The sequence below is a fragment of the Centropristis striata genome, chromosome 7 (genome assembly GCF_030273125.1).
Source record: "Centropristis striata isolate RG_2023a ecotype Rhode Island chromosome 7, C.striata_1.0, whole genome shotgun sequence".
NCBI classification, from domain to species: Eukaryota; Metazoa; Chordata; class Actinopteri; order Perciformes; family Serranidae; genus Centropristis; species Centropristis striata.
The window spans coordinates 25,766,456-25,786,653 of record NC_081523.1 but is presented as its reverse complement, the minus strand read 5'-3'; the positions used below and the strand labels follow the sequence as shown (position 1 = coordinate 25,786,653).

At 38.7% G+C, this 20,198-nt stretch overlaps 2 protein-coding genes across 8 annotated transcripts in view; both read right to left on the bottom strand.

The window, feature by feature from the left end:
- The window catches only part of gapvd1 (GTPase activating protein and VPS9 domains 1), a 34,136-nt gene extending 31,122 nt beyond the window's left edge, over window positions 1-3,014 (bottom strand). For all 7 annotated transcript variants that reach the window (XM_059336716.1, XM_059336720.1, XM_059336718.1 and 4 more), the window contains exon 1: window positions 2,869-3,014. The gene's annotated coding sequence lies outside the window, so the exon portion shown is untranslated. The remainder of the gene's footprint in view (window positions 1-2,868) is intronic.
- Window positions 3,015-7,566: 4,552 nt separating this feature from the next.
- unm_hu7912 (un-named hu7912) lies at window positions 7,567-15,994 on the bottom strand. The gene is made up of 2 exons (XM_059337740.1): window positions 15,806-15,994; window positions 7,567-12,673 (listed from the first exon to the last, which is right to left on the bottom strand). Exon 2 carries the CDS (start codon window positions 12,619-12,621, stop codon window positions 9,418-9,420), a length of 3,204 nt encoding a protein of 1,067 aa, XP_059193723.1. The 5' UTR covers window positions 12,622-12,673; window positions 15,806-15,994; the 3' UTR covers window positions 7,567-9,417.
- Window positions 15,995-20,198: the final 4,204 nt, after the last annotated feature.

Below are 20,198 nucleotides of genomic sequence, written 5' to 3'. Positions count from 1 at the left end.
TTATGAAGGACTACAAGCATGAGGAGTTTACACCGACAATAAACAGGATAGGACTAAGAACACTGAAGCCCTCTACTAGAAGGGCCAGAGCAATCTCTATTTTCTGAAGAGGCTGAGGTCCCTCAACATCTGCTGGCCAACATTGAGGATGTTTCATGAGGTTGTGGTGGCCAGCAAGCAGGCTGAGGGTAGAGAATGCCAACAGACTCAACAAACTGATCCACAAGGCCACAGGGTGATGACATAAGGCCAAGGCTAGACTCTCTGGTTGCGGTGTCAGAGAGGAGGCCAGTGTCCAAATAATGTGTCATATAAGACAATGTCTCCGACCCAGTCCATGACGTGCTGGTCAAGCGCAAGAGTAAGATTAAGAGTTCATTGCAGGACTAATTTTACTGAGATGCTTCACAGAGCGCCACAGGAAGTCACGACTGCCTGTGGCCATCAAACTTTTCAACTCCTTCCATCAAAGTGTCAGACACTCTGAGTCAACAGAGTGGTCCTTCGACTCATTTCACCTCTGTCAGCAGCTATATCCCCATCATTAATGTATACCAATTATATTATCTGTGCAATACTGACTTAACAGTACAATAACTGAATGCAATAACTCAACTGTGCAATATAAGTATGTTCTTATTTATACTATTCTTGCATTTTAATCAAATATTAAAAGTTATGTATTGTAGTATACAGATTCTTACATATGTCTAATTCAAATTGTTTATTTTTTCTCCGTGTGTTTCCTTGTTACATATCATAGACTAACATGCATGCTTTAATATTCTAATTTCCTTTTTCTGTTCTCTTCTCAAATGGGAGCAACTGTAATGTAATCCAATTTCCCCCAGGATGGCAGAGTGAAGCAAAAAGCACAAGCACATATACAGATCCACTCAGGCCACCAACTGCAGTTTTACATCCTCTTAACTTAAACCAAACTGCAGTCATCTCCTTCAGTGCCTGTAGATTTTAAGAAATGTCATATAGTTTAGCTATATATCACGACAGGAACTATTACAGCAGTACCTGTAACACAAACACAGCTAGCATCAGGTAAACACCACTAGAGGAAAGGAGACAAAAGGTGGTATTGTGCTGTATGAAGAAAATTTTACAGTCATCTGCATCAACTGAAATGCCTCCCGACGAGTAAAGATGAACCCACTCCTGAATGAGCTTAAGAATTATTATAAATCCAGTTATAAAGCAACAAGCGTGTGATCCCTTGGTCACACTTGGACTTAAAAGTCATTCCACTCTCAGACCATGTAGACTGACCTCATTTCTAGACATTCTCTAGTCATTACCACAGAAGAAGACAGTCCTGTTGACTGAGCCACAGTTGAAGCCGATTAAGTCTTAATCATACAAAAAAGTGAGTCACTGAAACTGAAACTTCTGAAGCTGTAAAGGCATCATTTACTATTATGTCAGAATCAGTATGTTATGATACCAGTTATTTTCAAAGAGGGGGATAAAAATGTATTAGGTTGTAATTCATTATTCATTTCCATGATGTACCATTATGCTTTAATTCACAAGTTCACTGAGCCTTCAGGTCTTGTATTAACATATCTTGTCTGGCAAACAGCAAAAACACAAAATATACAAATGTATGATACAAAACAAAGACAAGTAATAAAACCTTGCATTTGGCAATGGGTAAACCAGCAAATGTTTTGTATTTTGACTTAACAAAAACACTTATATTTGTCTATGATGAATTACTAGAGAGGTAAGTGCCTCTAGGCTACAAAGAGTTCATGGTAATATCCAGTGTTTAAACATTAATGACGTTAAATGGCAGTACGCTGTTATATTCCACCACCCTACAAGCCTTAACGCTACAAATACAGTCTGAGTGGTTTATGGGTCAATGATGTGATCCAACCCAGTGTCAGTTGGTGTAACCAGTAACTTTTTTCCAGTAAAAATCTGATTATATACAGGAAAATAAATGTGAACTAAAATGAGAAAAAAATACAATCCACGTGCACATTGCAACATTATGGTATACAACAAATTTTACATAATTTGTCAAAACTTTAGAAAAAAATGTTTTTTATATTATGTTCTGATCAATATTGACGAAATGTGTAAATCTAGCAATACTAAAAAAAATGCCATTTGATGTTTTTTAAAATGAAGTTATTATATGTCTGAGTACACTTAAATACAGTGTAGGTGGATAAAGTATTTAATATTTATCATTCTTTTGTGGTTAAACCATTTGATATCTTGCCAACCCTTATTTGTCACTGACCCTTATATTGTTGTCAGGCTAAAACTTTAGCTAGACATTCCCTTCACAGGCTCAATGGGTGGGTGTGGATACATTTGACAGAAAAAGCTGAACATTTTTCATGAGCTAACGTTAAGTTGCAAGTGTATAGTGTCCTTGGTTTAATGGTGTGCTAGCCAACCGAGATTTAGCGAAGAAATCGAGATGGGTTGGGTTGGGTTAAGTTAATGTGTGTTGCCGCTTGCTAGGATACCATGGTTTTGATTACCATCAGACGAGCTGAGAAAAATATCAAATAAACCACGTAAGTTAACAAACGTTAGGTCAGCTAAACGCTATGAAGGGACCTGACACAACCCAAGATACACAGATGTTAGCTACACTGGTACCAGTCAAGACGGGCTTGTGTTTGCACTGATTTGAGAAGGAGCACAGGCAGAAAACTGGTGAGGTGGCTAACCCTGCTATCGTTAACCAAGGTAAACTCGGCTAACGTTTGCTAGTCAAGCAAGGTAAGCTAACCATAAGCTAGTTAGCCACGTTAGCTTAGCTTTAGGCTGCAAGCTCCTGGTTGACCAAATGTGATCAGCAAAAAACATGCTAACGTAAATTCAGAAACTTACCAAACGTAATTCGCGTGTACTGGTAGTTCACTATTTCTCTAAACACAGCCGATCGTAAGATTTGTCGAATCAGAGGAATTGTTTGTTGGCGGTTAGCGTCTCTCACTGGCTTCTGCAGGAGCGAACAGTGCTGTCATTTGCTGTCATCACGAGGAGACCTGCGCAACACGCATGCGCAAAGCTTTGTTAAAGGAAGCTTTCCCACTGACAGAAAACAGGCCTACATTCATGTCGTCACACTGTTAAAATAATCGCCTATGTCATTTTTTGTCAAAATTGTTTTTTTTTTGCCTAAATCATCTCCTCATGACGCCGGCCACCTATGGTAACATCGCCTCCATCCTCAGTTCATCAGATCAAGTGATTTTACCCCTTTAAGATAATGGCCTATGTCAAGTGTGTGACTTAAGCGGATTTATTACACCTAAGTCAAAATAAAATGTGACTTAGGCAATTTTTTGAACATGCCTTTGTGACTTAAGCAATATATGGTAACACTTTATTTTGGGATGTGTCATGAACATTAATGACACTTTGAAGTAACATTAATGCTCATGATACTTGATACCTTTTTGAGTGAAATTATCAATAAATGTCATATGTTACACTTTTGGTGAAGTTTTTTGTTTCCTGCAAAACTTGAAAAAATGAGTTAGGCGATTATTTTAACAGGGTGACGATGTTATACAGTCTATGCCAGCACCAAGTTATTTCTGTAACATGATGGTTTGGTAGAAATTTTAAACAGCAGTTTAAATGAAAACTACACATCAGTCACCAATCTGTTTTGGGTCCTATACTACTGGATGATATCTAATTTCTTGACTAAATTTTCATATCTGTTGATATATTAAAAACAGATTGTAATTTCATATTTCATAGTGATATAGCAGTGTTGTGTTATTATATTGTAACTATAACCATTATATAATCAGGTGAGTCCCACTGAGATCTAATTTTCAAGAGAGATCTGGGTATAAAGTGTATTAATAACAGATAAAATGAACAATTTAAAATGTACAATGTATAAGTCAAATTAATAAAAAGTAATAAAATACCATACTAAATCGAAGTTAAAAACCAAGTTAGATTTCTGGTTTCTGAATAGGACCAGAGTAACAAGCTTCACTTTTAATCATATTCATATTTAAATTCATAACATATGTTTGTTGCATGGAATTTAAAAGCAGTCTTTCCTAGATCTGTGTTAGATCTAGGAACCTGCAGCACTAGCCAGTGTTGTGAGCTGGTGTTATGCATTCCAAACTCTCCCGTGAATAAGCGATGTCCATCACAAGGGTGATTTTTAGAGAAGCCCTTACTTAGTGCGATTTTTAAATCCAAATACTGTAAATACACAAAGGTCTATCTGTCTTGATCCTATATCTTACAAGTCATTTTGTTGCATTGAATTATGTTTTATTTTCTTTTTTAAAAAGTAAATTTTATGATATTTTTGTTGGGCCTCGCAAAGGCCCTAACCCAAGGAGAGAGGGTGCGGCATGTATCACAGTTCAACAGAAATCTCACATGTACATATTCTATATTTGTGATATATAGATATTGGAATTTTTTACTCCCTTTACAGCCTCACCTTAATGACCTGATCCTTATTTATCACTTTGACTCACTGGATCAACACACAAATATCAAATCTGATTTATTAAAATTATGTTATTTTACTCTCAGTGAAGAATTGTAAATGTTGGCTCCAAATCTAACATCTAAGAGGTAAAATGAGGAGAATATCTAGTTCTATATTTTAATTCTAAATATATTTGACTTTGTCACAGGTTTTACTTGGCCTATCATCATCAAAAACAAACTGGCTGACGGCAGGAAACACACTGCTAAAGGTTTTACACCACAACGTCATCCAAAAAGTCAAGTCTGTCAATGATGTTTTACTTTAGTATCATAATCAATTATGTTGGTTGAATTGGAGATAGGATTTTACAATAAAAATAATTATAGACACTAACAAGCACTACAAGTAGTCATCTGACATTTTTGGAAAGTTACATTTTACCCGTCTCTGCATGGCCCTGCGTATGTGCACCAAAAAATACATCATGCCACCTCTACATAAGTCAGTGCCCCACTAGGCCCACCCCAGTCAAAAACATCTGGACATTCCACTGGTGGACTGCTGTGGTGTTGCAGCTTCCTGGGATGTTTGGCTTGCCCCGGGAGACACAGGAGTCCTCTCCTGACATTGAAAACAAGTCATTAATATTTTTATATAATATCATAACCAACACTCAGTATGCATGTCATCTTAACTGTACCTTATCCCAAATGTTGTCACTATAGCTACTTCCTGTAGTTTAAATCAAGAGCTTACTTACGTTGTTGACTGAAACTCTATGCTCTTCATCTTCTCCTCTCTTCAGTCATTCAGATCTGTTCAAGTGTGAGCATTCCTTTATCGTCGTCATGGAAACTCTGGATGTACTGCAGGAATGTTGAGTCTCTGTCTTCAACAATGTCTTCCCTCCTGTGGGCCATCTGCATCTGGGCAAAAACACACAACAAAGTCAGTTAGGTGATTAATAAATAAATTACTAATAATAAGACCAAAGACTCTTGATAATATTGTTAATGATTTCCATACCTGTATCTCACATCTTCGTTACCTTGGTTAAAAAAAAGAGTGAGTCATCTTTAACGTATAAGCGCTATTAAATGAATGAAGAGGTATATCATATGTAACATCTGTATCAATTCCTTTCCCTGTAAGAATTTTGTTCTTTTCATTTTCCCAAATGATGTGGGATCAATAGATAAGTGATGGGGGACAAGCCAATCCTTATCTTCATGTAAAAACAGATTCTAATGATAATCAGACTAAATTAGAAAATAATCAAGTGGCTATCCATCAAAGTTACATTTTAGTCTTTTTTGTCCCAAATGATTATCTTTGTGTTGCTATCCCTCCACCACAGCTCTACAGGGAAACACATTAAAAGACATTATATATTAAACAGACTGTAGCTTTATATCCACTTGAATTAATAAAATCAGTCTACTCAAGCCTGCATGACATTAGCTTTAAAGTTTAGATTAACATTCATGTATATGGGAACCTTGTTTTAAAACAGAATTGAACATCTGTGAACCTATGCAATGCAACTCTGACAAAGTAACTCAAATTAAATGTATGCATTAGGTAGTAAAAACCACACACTGTCAACATATAGCTGAATAGGTTGGAAACCTTTTTTTAGACGAAGATACAGTTTCTAAATATTTAGATGTAAAGGTCACTAAAGCATGACCTTTACTTGAACTTCACCCCCTGACAGCACTGTAGTACTACAGTGCGGTACAATAACACACGCAAAACATCATCACACTTTTTTGTTTTTAGTGCAGCAGAATGCAGTTAGACACAATATTATTATGTTGATATGTAACTTAATAAAGACATATAATGAGTCACTATTATGTAATAAATTACAAATATAAAGCAATTAATAAACTATAATGTGTTCCAATTCAACAAATTATGGACATGATCGCATGTACAGTGATGCTGGAACAGGTTTGAAAAGTAATACATGCATTTTCCCACTAGGTGGTGGTCTCATAACATAGAGAAAAGACACTTACCTTGAGTAAATCCTTGAGTAAACAATGTGTTGCAGTCACATGAATCAGACATGTTACAACACATTCAACCCCTGAAAGAAACAACATCCAAGCATCAGCCAATTTAAAGCTCAAATCAGTTCCCATGTCTTAATCTGTATTTACTGTAAAAGATGACATCATATGTAGTTTCCCTAACAATATATTTAAATGTTTTCATGTCATAAACTCTTGTTTTAATGCTGAAAGAATGTATAAGTTAATATAGTTCAAATTCAATTTAATTCAAATGCATTAATATTATTTATACATTTGCTGAAGCACTATATACATCAATGTTAATCTGAAGCTACTATAGTGTTTCATGAGACAGTTTATTAATTCAAGTGGATATAGTCCAAGGGATAATAACAGAGAGGGAATTTTGGATTAAAGAGACTAGTTATATGAATGTGTATATATATATGTGTGTGTGTATATATATATGTGTGTGTGTATATATATATATATATATATATGTGTGTGTGTGTGTGTGTGTGTGTGTGTATATATATATGTATGTATATATATATACATATATATACATACACACATTTATGTATACATACATATATATATATATATATATATATATATATATATATATATATATATATATATATATTGAGATTTCAATCTATTGGCATTTTGTGTTTTGTACAAATACAAAGCTAAATAAATATTTACTAATTTATGTACGTGATACATTTCTACCTTTTTGTCCTATTTTTATTGTGCAAATACTTCTGCATGCCTGCCGCATATGAAATGAAAAGAGTAACAGTGAGAGTTGGCTGATGTCTTCAGAAATGTTGATCAATATGTATTAATCCTATTGATGGAAACATTTTATTGAACCTTGCAAAAGCCTAATAAGGAGTACTCTGGAAGAGAAATGCAAAACAAAAGGTAACTTGTTAAATTCCATTTATTATATATTTATATATGGGTTATAAACATCACAAAATAGAAAGTTGAGGAAGGTCTTGCACAAAGTTATATATATATATATATATATATATATATATATATATATATATATATATATATATATATATATATATATATATATATATATATGTCTCAAGTAAAAGAGCAACCTTAGATTAGTCAACAATGGCAATGGAAGCAGGCATGTCATCACATCTGGGTTCAGTGCTGCAGCTGTGTTAGGAACATTCTTATTTTATAATTTATGTTTTAGTGCAAACAAAGTCTTTGCAGCTCTTGGCTCCAGGGGATTATTCAATATTAATAATAAAATAGGATTTTAATATAGGAATTACAATATAGATTTTAAGGTTGCTCTTTTATTGCATATTGTTTAAGAACATACTGTGGTATTAGTTACAATAAGGTCTCAAGGTCATGATGTTCAAATTTACTAATATTCAATATATATAATATACCTCTTACATTTCTAAGCATCAAATGGTATCTCATTAACATAATAAATTTAATTATAAGCAAATATCAATAATAAAATACCTGAATATAAATAACATGCTTTGAGCAAAATAATTATTCATTTACAATGGTACTTTAAACAACCTAAGTCAAGAGCTGTCAAGCCTTTAGAAATAGCTAAATCTATACATTGCTTTGTGTCAAATGCATTTTTTTTTCGACTGAAGGCCACTTTCAAACAAAGCAATTTATACAAGAATGACATCAAGTCTTATCACAAGATGAAATAAGTTCCAACTAAAATTTTTAATGAAGTGGGAAACAAATAGGTGGTTTGATTGTTCTTTTTGTCTATCAAACAATAAGTAATATGGCAATAATAAAAAGTACCCACACAACTACAGTATACTTAGGAAATAATACTTAAGTACTAATAAACAGTTGTAATATTACAACCACTGTGACAAGGTATATATAAATTTCTGATATAACATTTGTTGGAGAAATCAATAATGGATGACGATATGAGCACTGGCTGTGCCTACTATCATGTGGTGGCAATGAGATGTGTTCTTCATAAATATTGTGTGCTTCATACATTGTCTGCTGAAACTGCACAGATCATACATGTTCACATCTTAAACACCTGGATAACTTGTGCCTAGTCTACATGCAGGCTATTAACTCTTCTGAGTGCAACAGGATCAAAACAAGCCAAAAACAACATAGGGCAACCTTTTAAAGTCTGTGTATATACAACACATTCTCATATCAACTTGTCAGACAGATAATGCACAAGGGACCCTTTTGCATCGGTTTTGGACGTGTCAGGGATGTTGTGTCAGTTTCTGCTAGTAACATGCATACTAGCTTTTTAAAATAAACTTCTGTGTTTACAGGAAATTGTTAACTTTAGGGAATAAAACCACTTGACTAAGGTTTGGGTAAAAGAACAGGGTTGGGCTTAAAAACAACACCTTTTGCATTTAACCACTGTATGCCACTGTATATTTAACCAGTTATGCAGGTTGGCTCCAAATAACAACATTGACTCTTGGTTTCACATGTGACACAAAGACCTGTCTCCTGGTTGTCCAGGACCCTAAACAGACCTATCCATTACTCTATACGTCTAACATTGCCACAGATAGGTTGGCATTGAAGTTAATGGAAGGCCATGTGTGTCTCATACAGATACTAAAGGGTGCCCTGTGCGTTGGTATCAGATGGCAAAGTTAGTGACAAAGCGTCTGTATACTGTTATGTCAAATTTGACAAGTTGGAAATAAGACCGGGCTGGTATATACTGCATGTGTGTATCTTTGTGTGTGTGTGTAGTGAGAGAGAGAAATAAGAGAGAGAGAGAGAGAGAGAGACAGAGAGAGAGAGATTTGTCACATATACTATATACATGTGTCCATATCAATGCTCAGTTTGCTAAACCACACCATGTATTTACAGCATGTACATTTCATGTAGCTGACATCATTATCATGACTATTTAGTGCTGTACTATATAATATCATCCAAGAGATGAGGTGTACCCACCCAGTCCAGTGTTCTTGGCTCGGACGCAGCCATGATCATGCACATAAACTGTTTCCCTGTTCTCTTATCTATCGGGTAAATAGTAGTTGGAGTGAACCTTTTGTTGCTCTCCACAAACTCACACAGCTGATTATAGATTTTGGGGTACTCGTGACGTAGGAAGACTCCCCTGGTCCTGAGCTCACGCTGGATATTGACAAAGCACACCTCTCTGGCTTTCCTTCCCTCCTCCCCCTCCTTGTCAATGTCCGGTGTGCCTGGAGGCGGAGTGAGGATGAGGGTTTCCATTTCACCATCTTTCCTGAGTACCTTTTTGTCAGGGCTTGAGGAGGCTAAGGACACCTTTGCATATTTTCGAACTGTTGGCGCTTGGACCCTTGGTGAAGGTCTGTTAGGCACTAGTTCACCAACAGCTACAGATACATTCAGAAGGAAACATTCATTGGGGTCATACTCGTTACCTGCCAGCTGCAGTTCCTTGCAGTATTCACCTAGGTTGTCCTTGAAGCCATCCAGCTCTCTAAGAGATAGGTATGTGGGAGACATGAGGAGGCTCTCGAGCCCAACTTGGAGGAAGTTGTCAGCTGTCTCCGGATTAGCAAAACCCAGAAAGAGAATGCCTCTCCCCCTGGAGAGGTAGCCAGCTTTAGCAACACGAGAGAAAGCTTTGTGGATCTCTGAATTTTCTCTGCAGAACTTAAGAGTGTGTCGACACACACTGTTAACACGGCCGTACAGACAGGTCTCTTTATGGATCTCCCAGTCATCCCTGCGACAGTTTCTTGAGCAGTAAAAGGTGTAGCAACTGTGACATGATTTAAAGTACAAGCAGGCGTTGAACATACTCTCAAGCCGGTTGCACTTCTTGTTAGCGCACACCATTGTGTCGTCTTCATCTGTGCTGTGGTCTGGAGAACATTCTTCTGCACTCCTTTGTAGAGCATCACACCCACTATCAGGGTCTTTGATTGTGTCAGGGCTAGATTTCGAGGATGGGAGCTGTGTATTCAGACATCCTAAGTTTTCGAGCCCAGAAGATCCTCTGTCTATGTCATCATCTTCTGTAATTAGCTGTTTCAGCTGGTCTAAAAGGTTTTCACTTGACTTTCTACTAGTTGGTGGTTTGTAATCAACAACCAAATCAGCCAAGAGTTCATCCAGTTGTTCTAGACTCTGTTGGAGGGAGAAGTTGTTATGCTTCCTCTCTTTGGTTATGTCCGGTGTAATTTGTGGCTGTTTGTGATGCATTACCCTTGGAGATGGTGTCTTTTCGCCGTCCAGTGTGTCCCAGCTGACAGAGTGCACATCGCGTCGCTTGCTGTTGCCGGCACATATGTCATTATCTGTTATTGTGATCTCAGGAGTTACAAACCACTGCCCACTCTTGGTATTTCGCCATGGATTACTTGAGCCTCTCTCCAGCGAGCTCTCTGAAAGTGAAAGGGCAGCATAGCGCCTTGGTGAACTTGACAGGTTAAGTATAACTGGTTGAGATGTAACATCAGAGGATGCTGCTTGCTTTGCTTGTTGAAACAGGTTCTCATAGCTTCGTCCACGAGGCACTGATTGCTCTCTGTCATGCCGTGGATACAGAATATTGTCCCAAGACTTAGAGTGGTTTCTGACCTCTGCTCCAAGTCTACTTGTCTCCCCACAGCTGTTAGTAAACCATGGGGGCATGCTGAAGTCTTGCCTTACTCTTGGTGGTGTGTGCTGAGAGGACTGGTTAGAGTAACCAGATATACTCGAGCGATACCAGTCATCTGAAAAAGCCTGCGACATCCGAGGGCGTCGACGACCCTCTGTATGGTATGGCCTTGATGCAAAATACTGCTCCTCAGGAGAGCATGGTTTGGAATAAAACAACCTTGGGTTACTCATATGGTATGGGTTGAACCGGTTGTCCTCTCCGTAGTAAGATCTAGACAGTGGAGTTTGAGAAAAGTACGACCCTGCCTCACTGGTGGAGTAAGGCCTACTGTACACAGAGTGTGCTGGCTCTCTGTTAGAAAGGTTGTCCGTATAATACGACCTGACAGGAAGGGTATGCACCCATCGAGTCCTTGGATCATACTGACTAGTCATCGTACTACCATGGCTGGTTAGACTGGACCTGTCATCCTGAAAGTAAGCTCTTGAGTAGGGATGGACTGGATACCGAACAGGGTCCTCTGTATAGAAAAACTTGGTTGGTATGTTAGGATTTGAGTAAGCTCTTTGTTCTTGACTCAGATATGGTGCTGTTGGTGATGGCATTCTGTGCATGTCTAGATATGAGATGGGAGACATGCTGGTGGTATAGTGGTATCCTTGTCTAAAATCTCCACTGTAGCATTCGCTTGGAGTGGGCGTTGGTGAGGAGACAATCTGTCGAGGTACATACAAACCTCTACTGCTACTGGCCTGTGAGTATCTCTGCCAAAGATGCTCAGTCCGTACATGCGGAACCTGCCTAGCTGTGTGCTGCAGTACAGCAGCATCTGGTTTGATGTCCACACGGCACCTGACATGAGGGGTTATGGCTGGTTTTTCTGGTTTATCCTCTTCAAAACAGTCTGAGACATAGAGGGGAGGCTGAGGCTGCAGTTTGATAGGATGCACCTCATTCAAAAAAGGCCTGTTAGAGGAGTAGGTTTCTCTATGTGTTTCAGAAGTCCTCAAGCTATCTGACGCAGCCGGAGGCGCATCCCTCCCCTTCCTGGCTCCTGGAGGAGACACTGAGATGGGCACAGGAGTGAGGGTGGACTTAATTCTTGGAGCGCTTCTAGATCTTGTTCTCTTTTTAGAGTCTGACCATGTAAGATGGCTGGTTTTGTCCTGGTTGGTGTGCTGCTGGAACTGCCTGGTGTTGAACAGATCAGGAGACGAAAAGCGAAGATGCCCCGTTTGATCTAGTCCATTCCACATTAGATCTTTGTTTAATGTCTGGTGCTCAGCCCTCTTGTAAGGATACTCCATTGAGGAAGAAAGGGACTGCGGGTCATCCAGTGACTCAATAAAGTCAAAGCTACGGCAGTGTCTTTTGTTGATGATTTCTGGTTTGTCGATCATTTTCAAGTCACATTGCCGGGAGGAGTTTAGAGAAATGGGGTGATCAGTGATGGGATTTAGAGTAAAGTCCCGATATAGAGTCGATGCCAGTATATCAGGGGGATGCGTTCGTGTCATCTTAAAGGAACTTCACTGCTTTCCATCCAGTGTGATTCAAGATCAACACAGTCTGTGGAAAGAAAAAGAGAGAAGAAAACAAATACACCTTAATGGACTTTAAATGTAGAGATTTAAAGAAAATATTCCTATAAAAACGAAGGCAGTCACTTGTTTACAGCAATAGTAGGATCAGTTTATGTTTGATTAGTCTGTGAACCAAATAGCTAAACACATTTCAGCAAATCAATTGTTTATATTCAAAAGCATTTAGCTGTAAGTAACTTGCTACAACAACATCCAGGCAAAATGATACAGACACCTGTAAGGATAACTGTGTATTAATTTAACAGATGGAGCTTCTCATTTATTTTATATCTATTCCGTTAGTAGTATCCACCTCATCGAACATTGCAATGTATCATGATGTATGATATATTGCATAGTACCCTCTTTCTTCGAATTCTTTTTTTTTCTTATTGTGAGGACATTCATGTACTTTGTACTTCTGGTACCTTGTGGAAATGTATGCAATCTGGATCTACTCCTCTGTACTCTGACATTTATCTTATAATCTTATGGGAATGAAAATGTAATATTTGTATCAAATTGTGTACAGGCATTGTAGAACAACTATTGCCAATTATTTTCTCGTTTTTGGGGTGCATCTTTATTGCACTAGCGTTAGCTGAAACGTGTCGTCATTACGGCTCCGAATCCATTTTGCACATGTGCTAGTTGCAAAAAAACACACATATGACAGAGATTTACTTAAAAACTTGTTAGAAACATGATCACCATTTCTGATGGGGAAAAAAAAGACATAATGAAAGGAATTTTATTGCATGACTGCAGCACGTCTTGGTTCATGATTAAACCCTGTAACTTATAATAATAAAAACAAGTTACAATAAAAAAGTAAGTTTGCATTTCTGTAAGTGGCTCCTTGTTTGTCAAATGTCTAATTTCAAATGCAGTGCAAAGCATTTTTGATTTATGACATTTTAATTATTTACATCATATATATATATATATATATATATATATATATATATATATATGAATAATGTATAGACAACTGCTGTCAATTTCTGCTTGAAAAACATCCAGTCCATTTTTTTTTAAGTCTAAGAATATTTTCATGGACAAAACGATACTGTTTCAACAATGGATTTATGTGTCATACACACATGGGCTTCCTTGTTGGCATCCACCCACAAGCTAACCCTGAGTTACCATCTGTTCATCGTGATGAGAGAGAACTGACCAACCATCTCCCTATCATGTCTCCACAACACACCTAAATATCACGTCCTTTCACACATGACCAACCGCGACAGACAAACAAGCACTGTTATTAACTGCTTTGAATTTTTTGTTTAGAAGATGCCTGTGTGTGTTGCTAAAATAAACACATCAGCTACAGTTGCATACAGGGATTATTAATGTCATTTAAAAAGACCGTTTTTAGATTTGCATGAATGGATGTACATGGGTTTGAAACATAAAGTAGCTGTAGTAAATTCAAGGTCTCAATTTCACTTGCTACATCCAATTGTATAACTGCACCATATTTTAAGAGCAAATCTTTTCAAATCCTATAAAAAATATTTTCTCAAAAGTCTGCTGCTCTTAAAAATACAGGTTACATACTGTACTATTAAAAGCTGTTCTGTCACCATTAGGACAAATGTCTAATTGATGGCTGAATGTCATTATAAAATGAATACTTTCAGGGACTAATTTTGTGTGAGTTGTGCCAATATAGCAGGAATAAATTAATTATTAATACCCCATCAGGGAACAATATGTAAATTATAATGGGATGGGTACTGAAGTTCAAACTATATGCGACTAAATAGGAAAAAAAGTTCCATCTTACTTCTAATCTTTCTATTCTTCAAGCTTTAAATGAATGAGGTGAGGTGTCAGCGAGATGGCAAGGGCCTTGATGAGGCTTAATTTCATTACACAGCATAAAAATAGGCCTAATAAGGTGCAGGATATGAAGGGTGAACAGTCAGTGAGTAGTTCACCACCACAATCTATCTGTCTCAAGCAGCTACCAAGCTTTAATACATCAGTGAATATGAACAATAGCTCTCCATCAACATGTATTAAATGACGTTGTTAAAGGAGATTTTGCAGGGATACTGTGAAAATAGCTTTGTGAAGCTGTTGTAGTCCCAATAGGAATGCTTTATTAATGCCACAAGAGATTATTAAAATGTCAGAATTAATTATGTAGTGCTACAATAGGTCACTACTGACATCACTTCTGACCACCATCGACACGCTTTTAGCTCCCTGTGGAAATATTAGGCTTTTTCTGTAGTAGAGTGTTAATGATCTAAGACTGAAGACAAAATAGCATGTTTGTTTTTAAAATTAGAGGACAGCACAAGAAGCTTTGCCTAACTAAATGAATGCATTCTTTCCTCTACTCATCCTCATGGTCTGAGGCTGTTCTGTAATAGTGCGACTACACTTTCTGCACAAGTATAAAACCACATGCCACATACTGTCTCCATGACTACAGCACACAGCAAAGAAACCATGAAACACTCCTGGAGTTGCACATCCAGGGCACAATTTCACTCTGAAAAAAAATGGACTCACTGTCAATATGAATTGCTTTAATATTGCCAGTGTGGGGGAAATCCATCTGTGACACACTTTATATTGACATTATGAAAGGATGCACCAATAATTTTGTTATAACAGCTTATTCGTAGGGGCAACGGCTGTATTCTCCTGTGCTATTTTATTGTTGTGTAAGGTTATGGTTCTACATGCGGTTAATATTAAATTGTTTCATTTTAATTTGCTTAGCAGTTTGCAACTAAAACTAAAAAGAACTTCGACTGCCATTTTGCGAGGTTTTCCAGACAATAACAAATGTGATGCATCTTCGACTGAAACCTCCCCATGGGGCCATACCGAGGCGCATTCAGCCTTGAAGCGTTACCAAATACTTGCTCTAACGCACTTCGACACCCCTTTTTATTTTGGTGCTGCGGCACGGACGGCCCTCCATCCTTTGTGGCTGACCTAATGCCTTTGAGCCCGAAATGACATAATTTGTGGAAAAAATAAAGAGGCAGCGGGTTCAAACCAGGACAGAGTCCGCCTGGGAAAGGGGGAGAATAGTTCGGCTAAGTTTTTGGAAATGAAAGATTTCGCGAGTGAATGAGGGGGGCCTTACCGTCTCGCCAGTGAGTTGAAGGGATGCGGTGGACATGGTGAAACGGCAGCCTGTTTCTCCGCGAGGAGCTGCTTCACCCCTCGCGCACCTGCTGTGAGCCTCCCGGAGCCGAGCACTCGTCCTTCATGCTGCCTTTACATGTTGTCTACTTCACCCAGCGATGCTCTCACGCTCGCTTATGGCTTTCTGTGTATGTGTGTGTGTGTGTGTGTGTTTGCGTTTGTGTGTAGAGGGAAGGAAGGAGGAGGTGTGTCTGAGCCTGCGCTTGTGCGCGTGCCTCTGGGGGCGTGGTTGTGCGTGTTTCCATGAGGAGGGAGGGAGGCCGAGAGGAGGGGGCTGGGGGTGTTGGAAGAGGATGGGGTGGGTGTTCAGTCTCGGAGCAGCAATGCGGTCTCTCCGTTCATCTCGGAACATGGTGCCCTGAGGACAACTGCATGGGCATTTCCGGGGGAACTGCTGGTTGTTTGCTCTTCCTTCAGTGTAAGGTGCTTTCTTCATCAGGAGGCATTTACATTTTTAGAAAGTTTGCAGACAGATTTAAAAAAAAAAAAAAAACTTGGCCTCCCCTTCACTTGACTGGTCACTTCTGGTCTTCCTCCTACACTGTTGCACATGAATTATACATGGTGATGAGAAAAAGCTGTCTTGTGCCAGCAGAATGTCATCTTTTACTTTACTGGGATGGAATTAGATGTGTGATGTAATGCTGCAACTAAGGATTGTTTTCATTATCCATTAACCAGTGTTATGGCTGGGCATGATATTGATATTATAACAATAATGTGATATGAGACTAGATATCTTCTTAGATGTTGGATATCTTAAAATGGCAAATGTTGTCTTAAAGGCTCTCAAATCATAGTAAAGTGTAAAATGTTCACTACTTACCAGCGTATGCTAAAATAAATTGTTACATTGTAATTGTACCTTAATTGACTCTTCTAGCTGCACATAGTTAAGCAGCTAGCATATCATCGAGGGCCGCACAGGGTCAGGACACATGATGACAGCCACTTGTATAATTACTATACTCAACAATTACATGATACCACACAGATGTCTGTGTTCCACCTTTGCAACTTTTCACAAGATTTGAAGACTGAATGTTTGGCATATATGAAATTGTTCAACCTCACACCCTTTTCTTATTCTTCAGTATCTTCAACCATTAACTTGTTGTATTTGTATTTGATTGGTAAAGTAAGCCTAGTTTTCAAGCATTTTTTCTATGTTGGCTTTTCCATCTCACTTCCACATTCAGCTGTCGAGTTGTCCGGTGAAATCGCTACCTTAAGCTAACAGCACTAGCACTATTCCTGTGACTCTCGCAAGGTGTCATTAGTTGCCTTGCAACCAAGAGCTTTCTACAAGTTGTTATAACCTTACATTAATGCTTGTTAAGGAGGCTAAATGCACTTACCAAGTAATGTATTTAATGTATGCTTGTGTGTGAAAGTGAAAGCACTTAAAAAGACTGCGGGTGATTAAAATATAATGCATGCATTTCATGTCATGTTTGAAAGGCCATTGTACTTTTACCCACTCTACAAGTCGCAATATGACATTGAGATATTTGCGAAGAAGAAATATTGTGATTTTTGATTTTCACCATATTGCCCAGCCCTAACCCCGCCACTTGTTTCCTCAATAAATTGATAATAAGTTTATTGATAATATTGTTTAAAATGGCAGTAGGGTAGTTTCCCATGGCTCTCATGATATCTTCAAATTTCTTGTTTTATTCCACTCACAGCCCAAAATCCAAAGGCATTCGTATATCTACTCTGGCATTATAAAATCACTCTAGTGTGATGAAAAAACTTGACTTTTGAGGCCCAGAGTTACTCCTCTGATGATAACCTTGCGTCTGGAGAACAACTTCAACTCCAATCCTCTTGTACTGCATGGAAATCTCCCTTGATAGAACACAACACCTTGTCTTTGTTGTTTGCAATCTTGCAAGATTAAAAGATCACTTATGCTTCCCTTTGCCTGCCCTGTGCCACACACATCACCCCTGAAGTCTCACCTCACCACAGCCTTCTGCATTGTCTGAATTGATGATAGGGACAGCTGGCTTTGAGCCCCAGCCGGGAGCATGTGACTGCTGCTGAAAAACTGCTTACTGAAGCACTCTCACGGCAGATAGAAATCACTACAGACAAACTGTGCTGATCGGGCTGAAGATCGCAATGATATTTAGCTTTGACAGAGCTTATTTTGTTACAGAAAAAGACAGCTTTACACTGCATGCACACTGTAGATCTTTCTTTTTTTCTATTATCTATACTTTTTCTGCATCCTGGTTACAAAACACCATAGCTACCCGAGACATCTGTGACATACCACGTGTATGAGATATGATTCAGAATGACAGTACAGTGGATCTCACATTGTGCAGCATCCAGCATCCCTGAGAGTGGGATCTATCTGAGCATGTGTGACTCACCCTCTCCAACACAGTGCATTGGCATCAGTTTGTGTCAGCTGTTGGTTAGCAGGCATAAGTGTCTGTCAGCTGGCTGCTAGCAGGTGTCTTAGGCACCTTGTAGGCTCTGTGGAGAGGAAATCAATGGCTCTCTGTTGATTAGAGGTCCTTCTGACAGGGATCAATCAGCCATATACCAGTGCAAAAAAGAACAACATTCAAGCAGAACACTGCTTCACTCTGCCTCTACTGCTCGAACAAGCTCTCATGCTGCTCTGACATATCAACTATAATGAGCCATAAGGAAGAATCTGGACATTCTGCTTTGTTCTTACACTGTTCCCGGCTCACACTGGCACAGTAAACAACCTTCAGTTCCCCAGCTGTCTCCAATTAACTCCATGTAAGATTAAGTGACAAACTTTCTCTCTTGATTTCTGTGTTCCCATTTGAGGGAATTACATAAGAGATGCAGGGATGCACACACACAAACACACACACACACACACACACACACACACACACACACACACACACACACACACACACACACACACACACACACACACACACACACACAGCCAGGCCCCATTGATTACATAGTCCAACCCACAATAGTGTGGCAGGCTAATACAAAGCAACTCTCATTTTTACTTATTTTGGACTGTAATAATATGTCAGAAGAAACAAGGAAAACACATTAGACAGCCATGTTAAGTCAAAAACATTTCAGCTTTCAAATTGAATCCCAAAGGGAGCTTGGGCATTGTCCACTGTTCCTGCAGTGGTGAATATTTCCCGCAGCCAGAATTAGACCTCTTAGACAGACATATGTCTGAATGTGGGTGGTTCCTTCACTTCTTACAGTACCTTTCCATGCCCTGTATTAAATATGTAGATACTCTGATTCAGTGGACTCAGAGAAGAGTGAAATGCAGCAGCTGTGAATCTGAAGACTCAGTGGGAGATGCACCCAGTCTTCCCTTAATTCCAAATGAACCCCGATTAAGTCCTCAACAAATTAAACCACTCAATCCTCTCCCTCCAACTTTCTTGCCCCAGACATGAGTGTGGCGGCCCATATAGGGCAAACACCACACACACTACATGTTTTTGTGAGGATTTAGAAGCAGCCAAGTGAAGTATTTGGATGCTTCTTTGGCTCAATGGGGGACCGAAGAATCCACATTGGCATGACTTTGATTCATGGAGGATCAGACTAGATTATATTGAGTGGAATTTTAGGCTTTTCCAGAGTGCACTTGAGTTACTAGAGACACTCTTGTAGTGTCCTCATATAGCTGAAAGGTTCACTACCTAGACCAAATTTGGTGCTCTGCATCTTGACACTTAAAGGGACAGTTCATCCCAAAATTGAAAATGCATATTTTTCCTTTTCACCTGTAGTGCTATTTGTCAGTATAGATTGTTTTGGTATCAGGTGCAATCGTTGTAATATAATGGAACTGTATGGCGTTATATGGCACTTCGCTTGTGGTGTTAAAAAGCCAGATATTAAAAAACTAAAAAGCAATCTCTCTTTCCAGAAATCATGACCCTTAAGATAATCCACAGACCTTGTTGTGAGCATTTTCATGTGGGACCTATTTTCTTTCAACTGAAGTACACCCACCAACTGTATCACTGCGCAGAAGAAAGAATGAATCCACTCGTGGACGAAAGGCTCATGCTCGTGACAGCTCAAGAAGAAAACATTAATGGTGTCCTGCTCAGCTGAGCTGTAGCATTGGCCAGCTCAGTTGTACTAGGTGATACTATATCACCTTCTCTGTTCGGTTAAAAGGTTGGCGGATGTAATTTGGTTGAAAGAAAATAGACTCTATATGAAACTGTTCAAAATAAGGTCTGTGGAGTGTCTTGAGTAGAGACCGTTCTGTTTTAAATGTATTTGTTGGGTGTTTGAGCACCACAGGCTGAGTGTCATTTAGTCCTATTACAATCAAG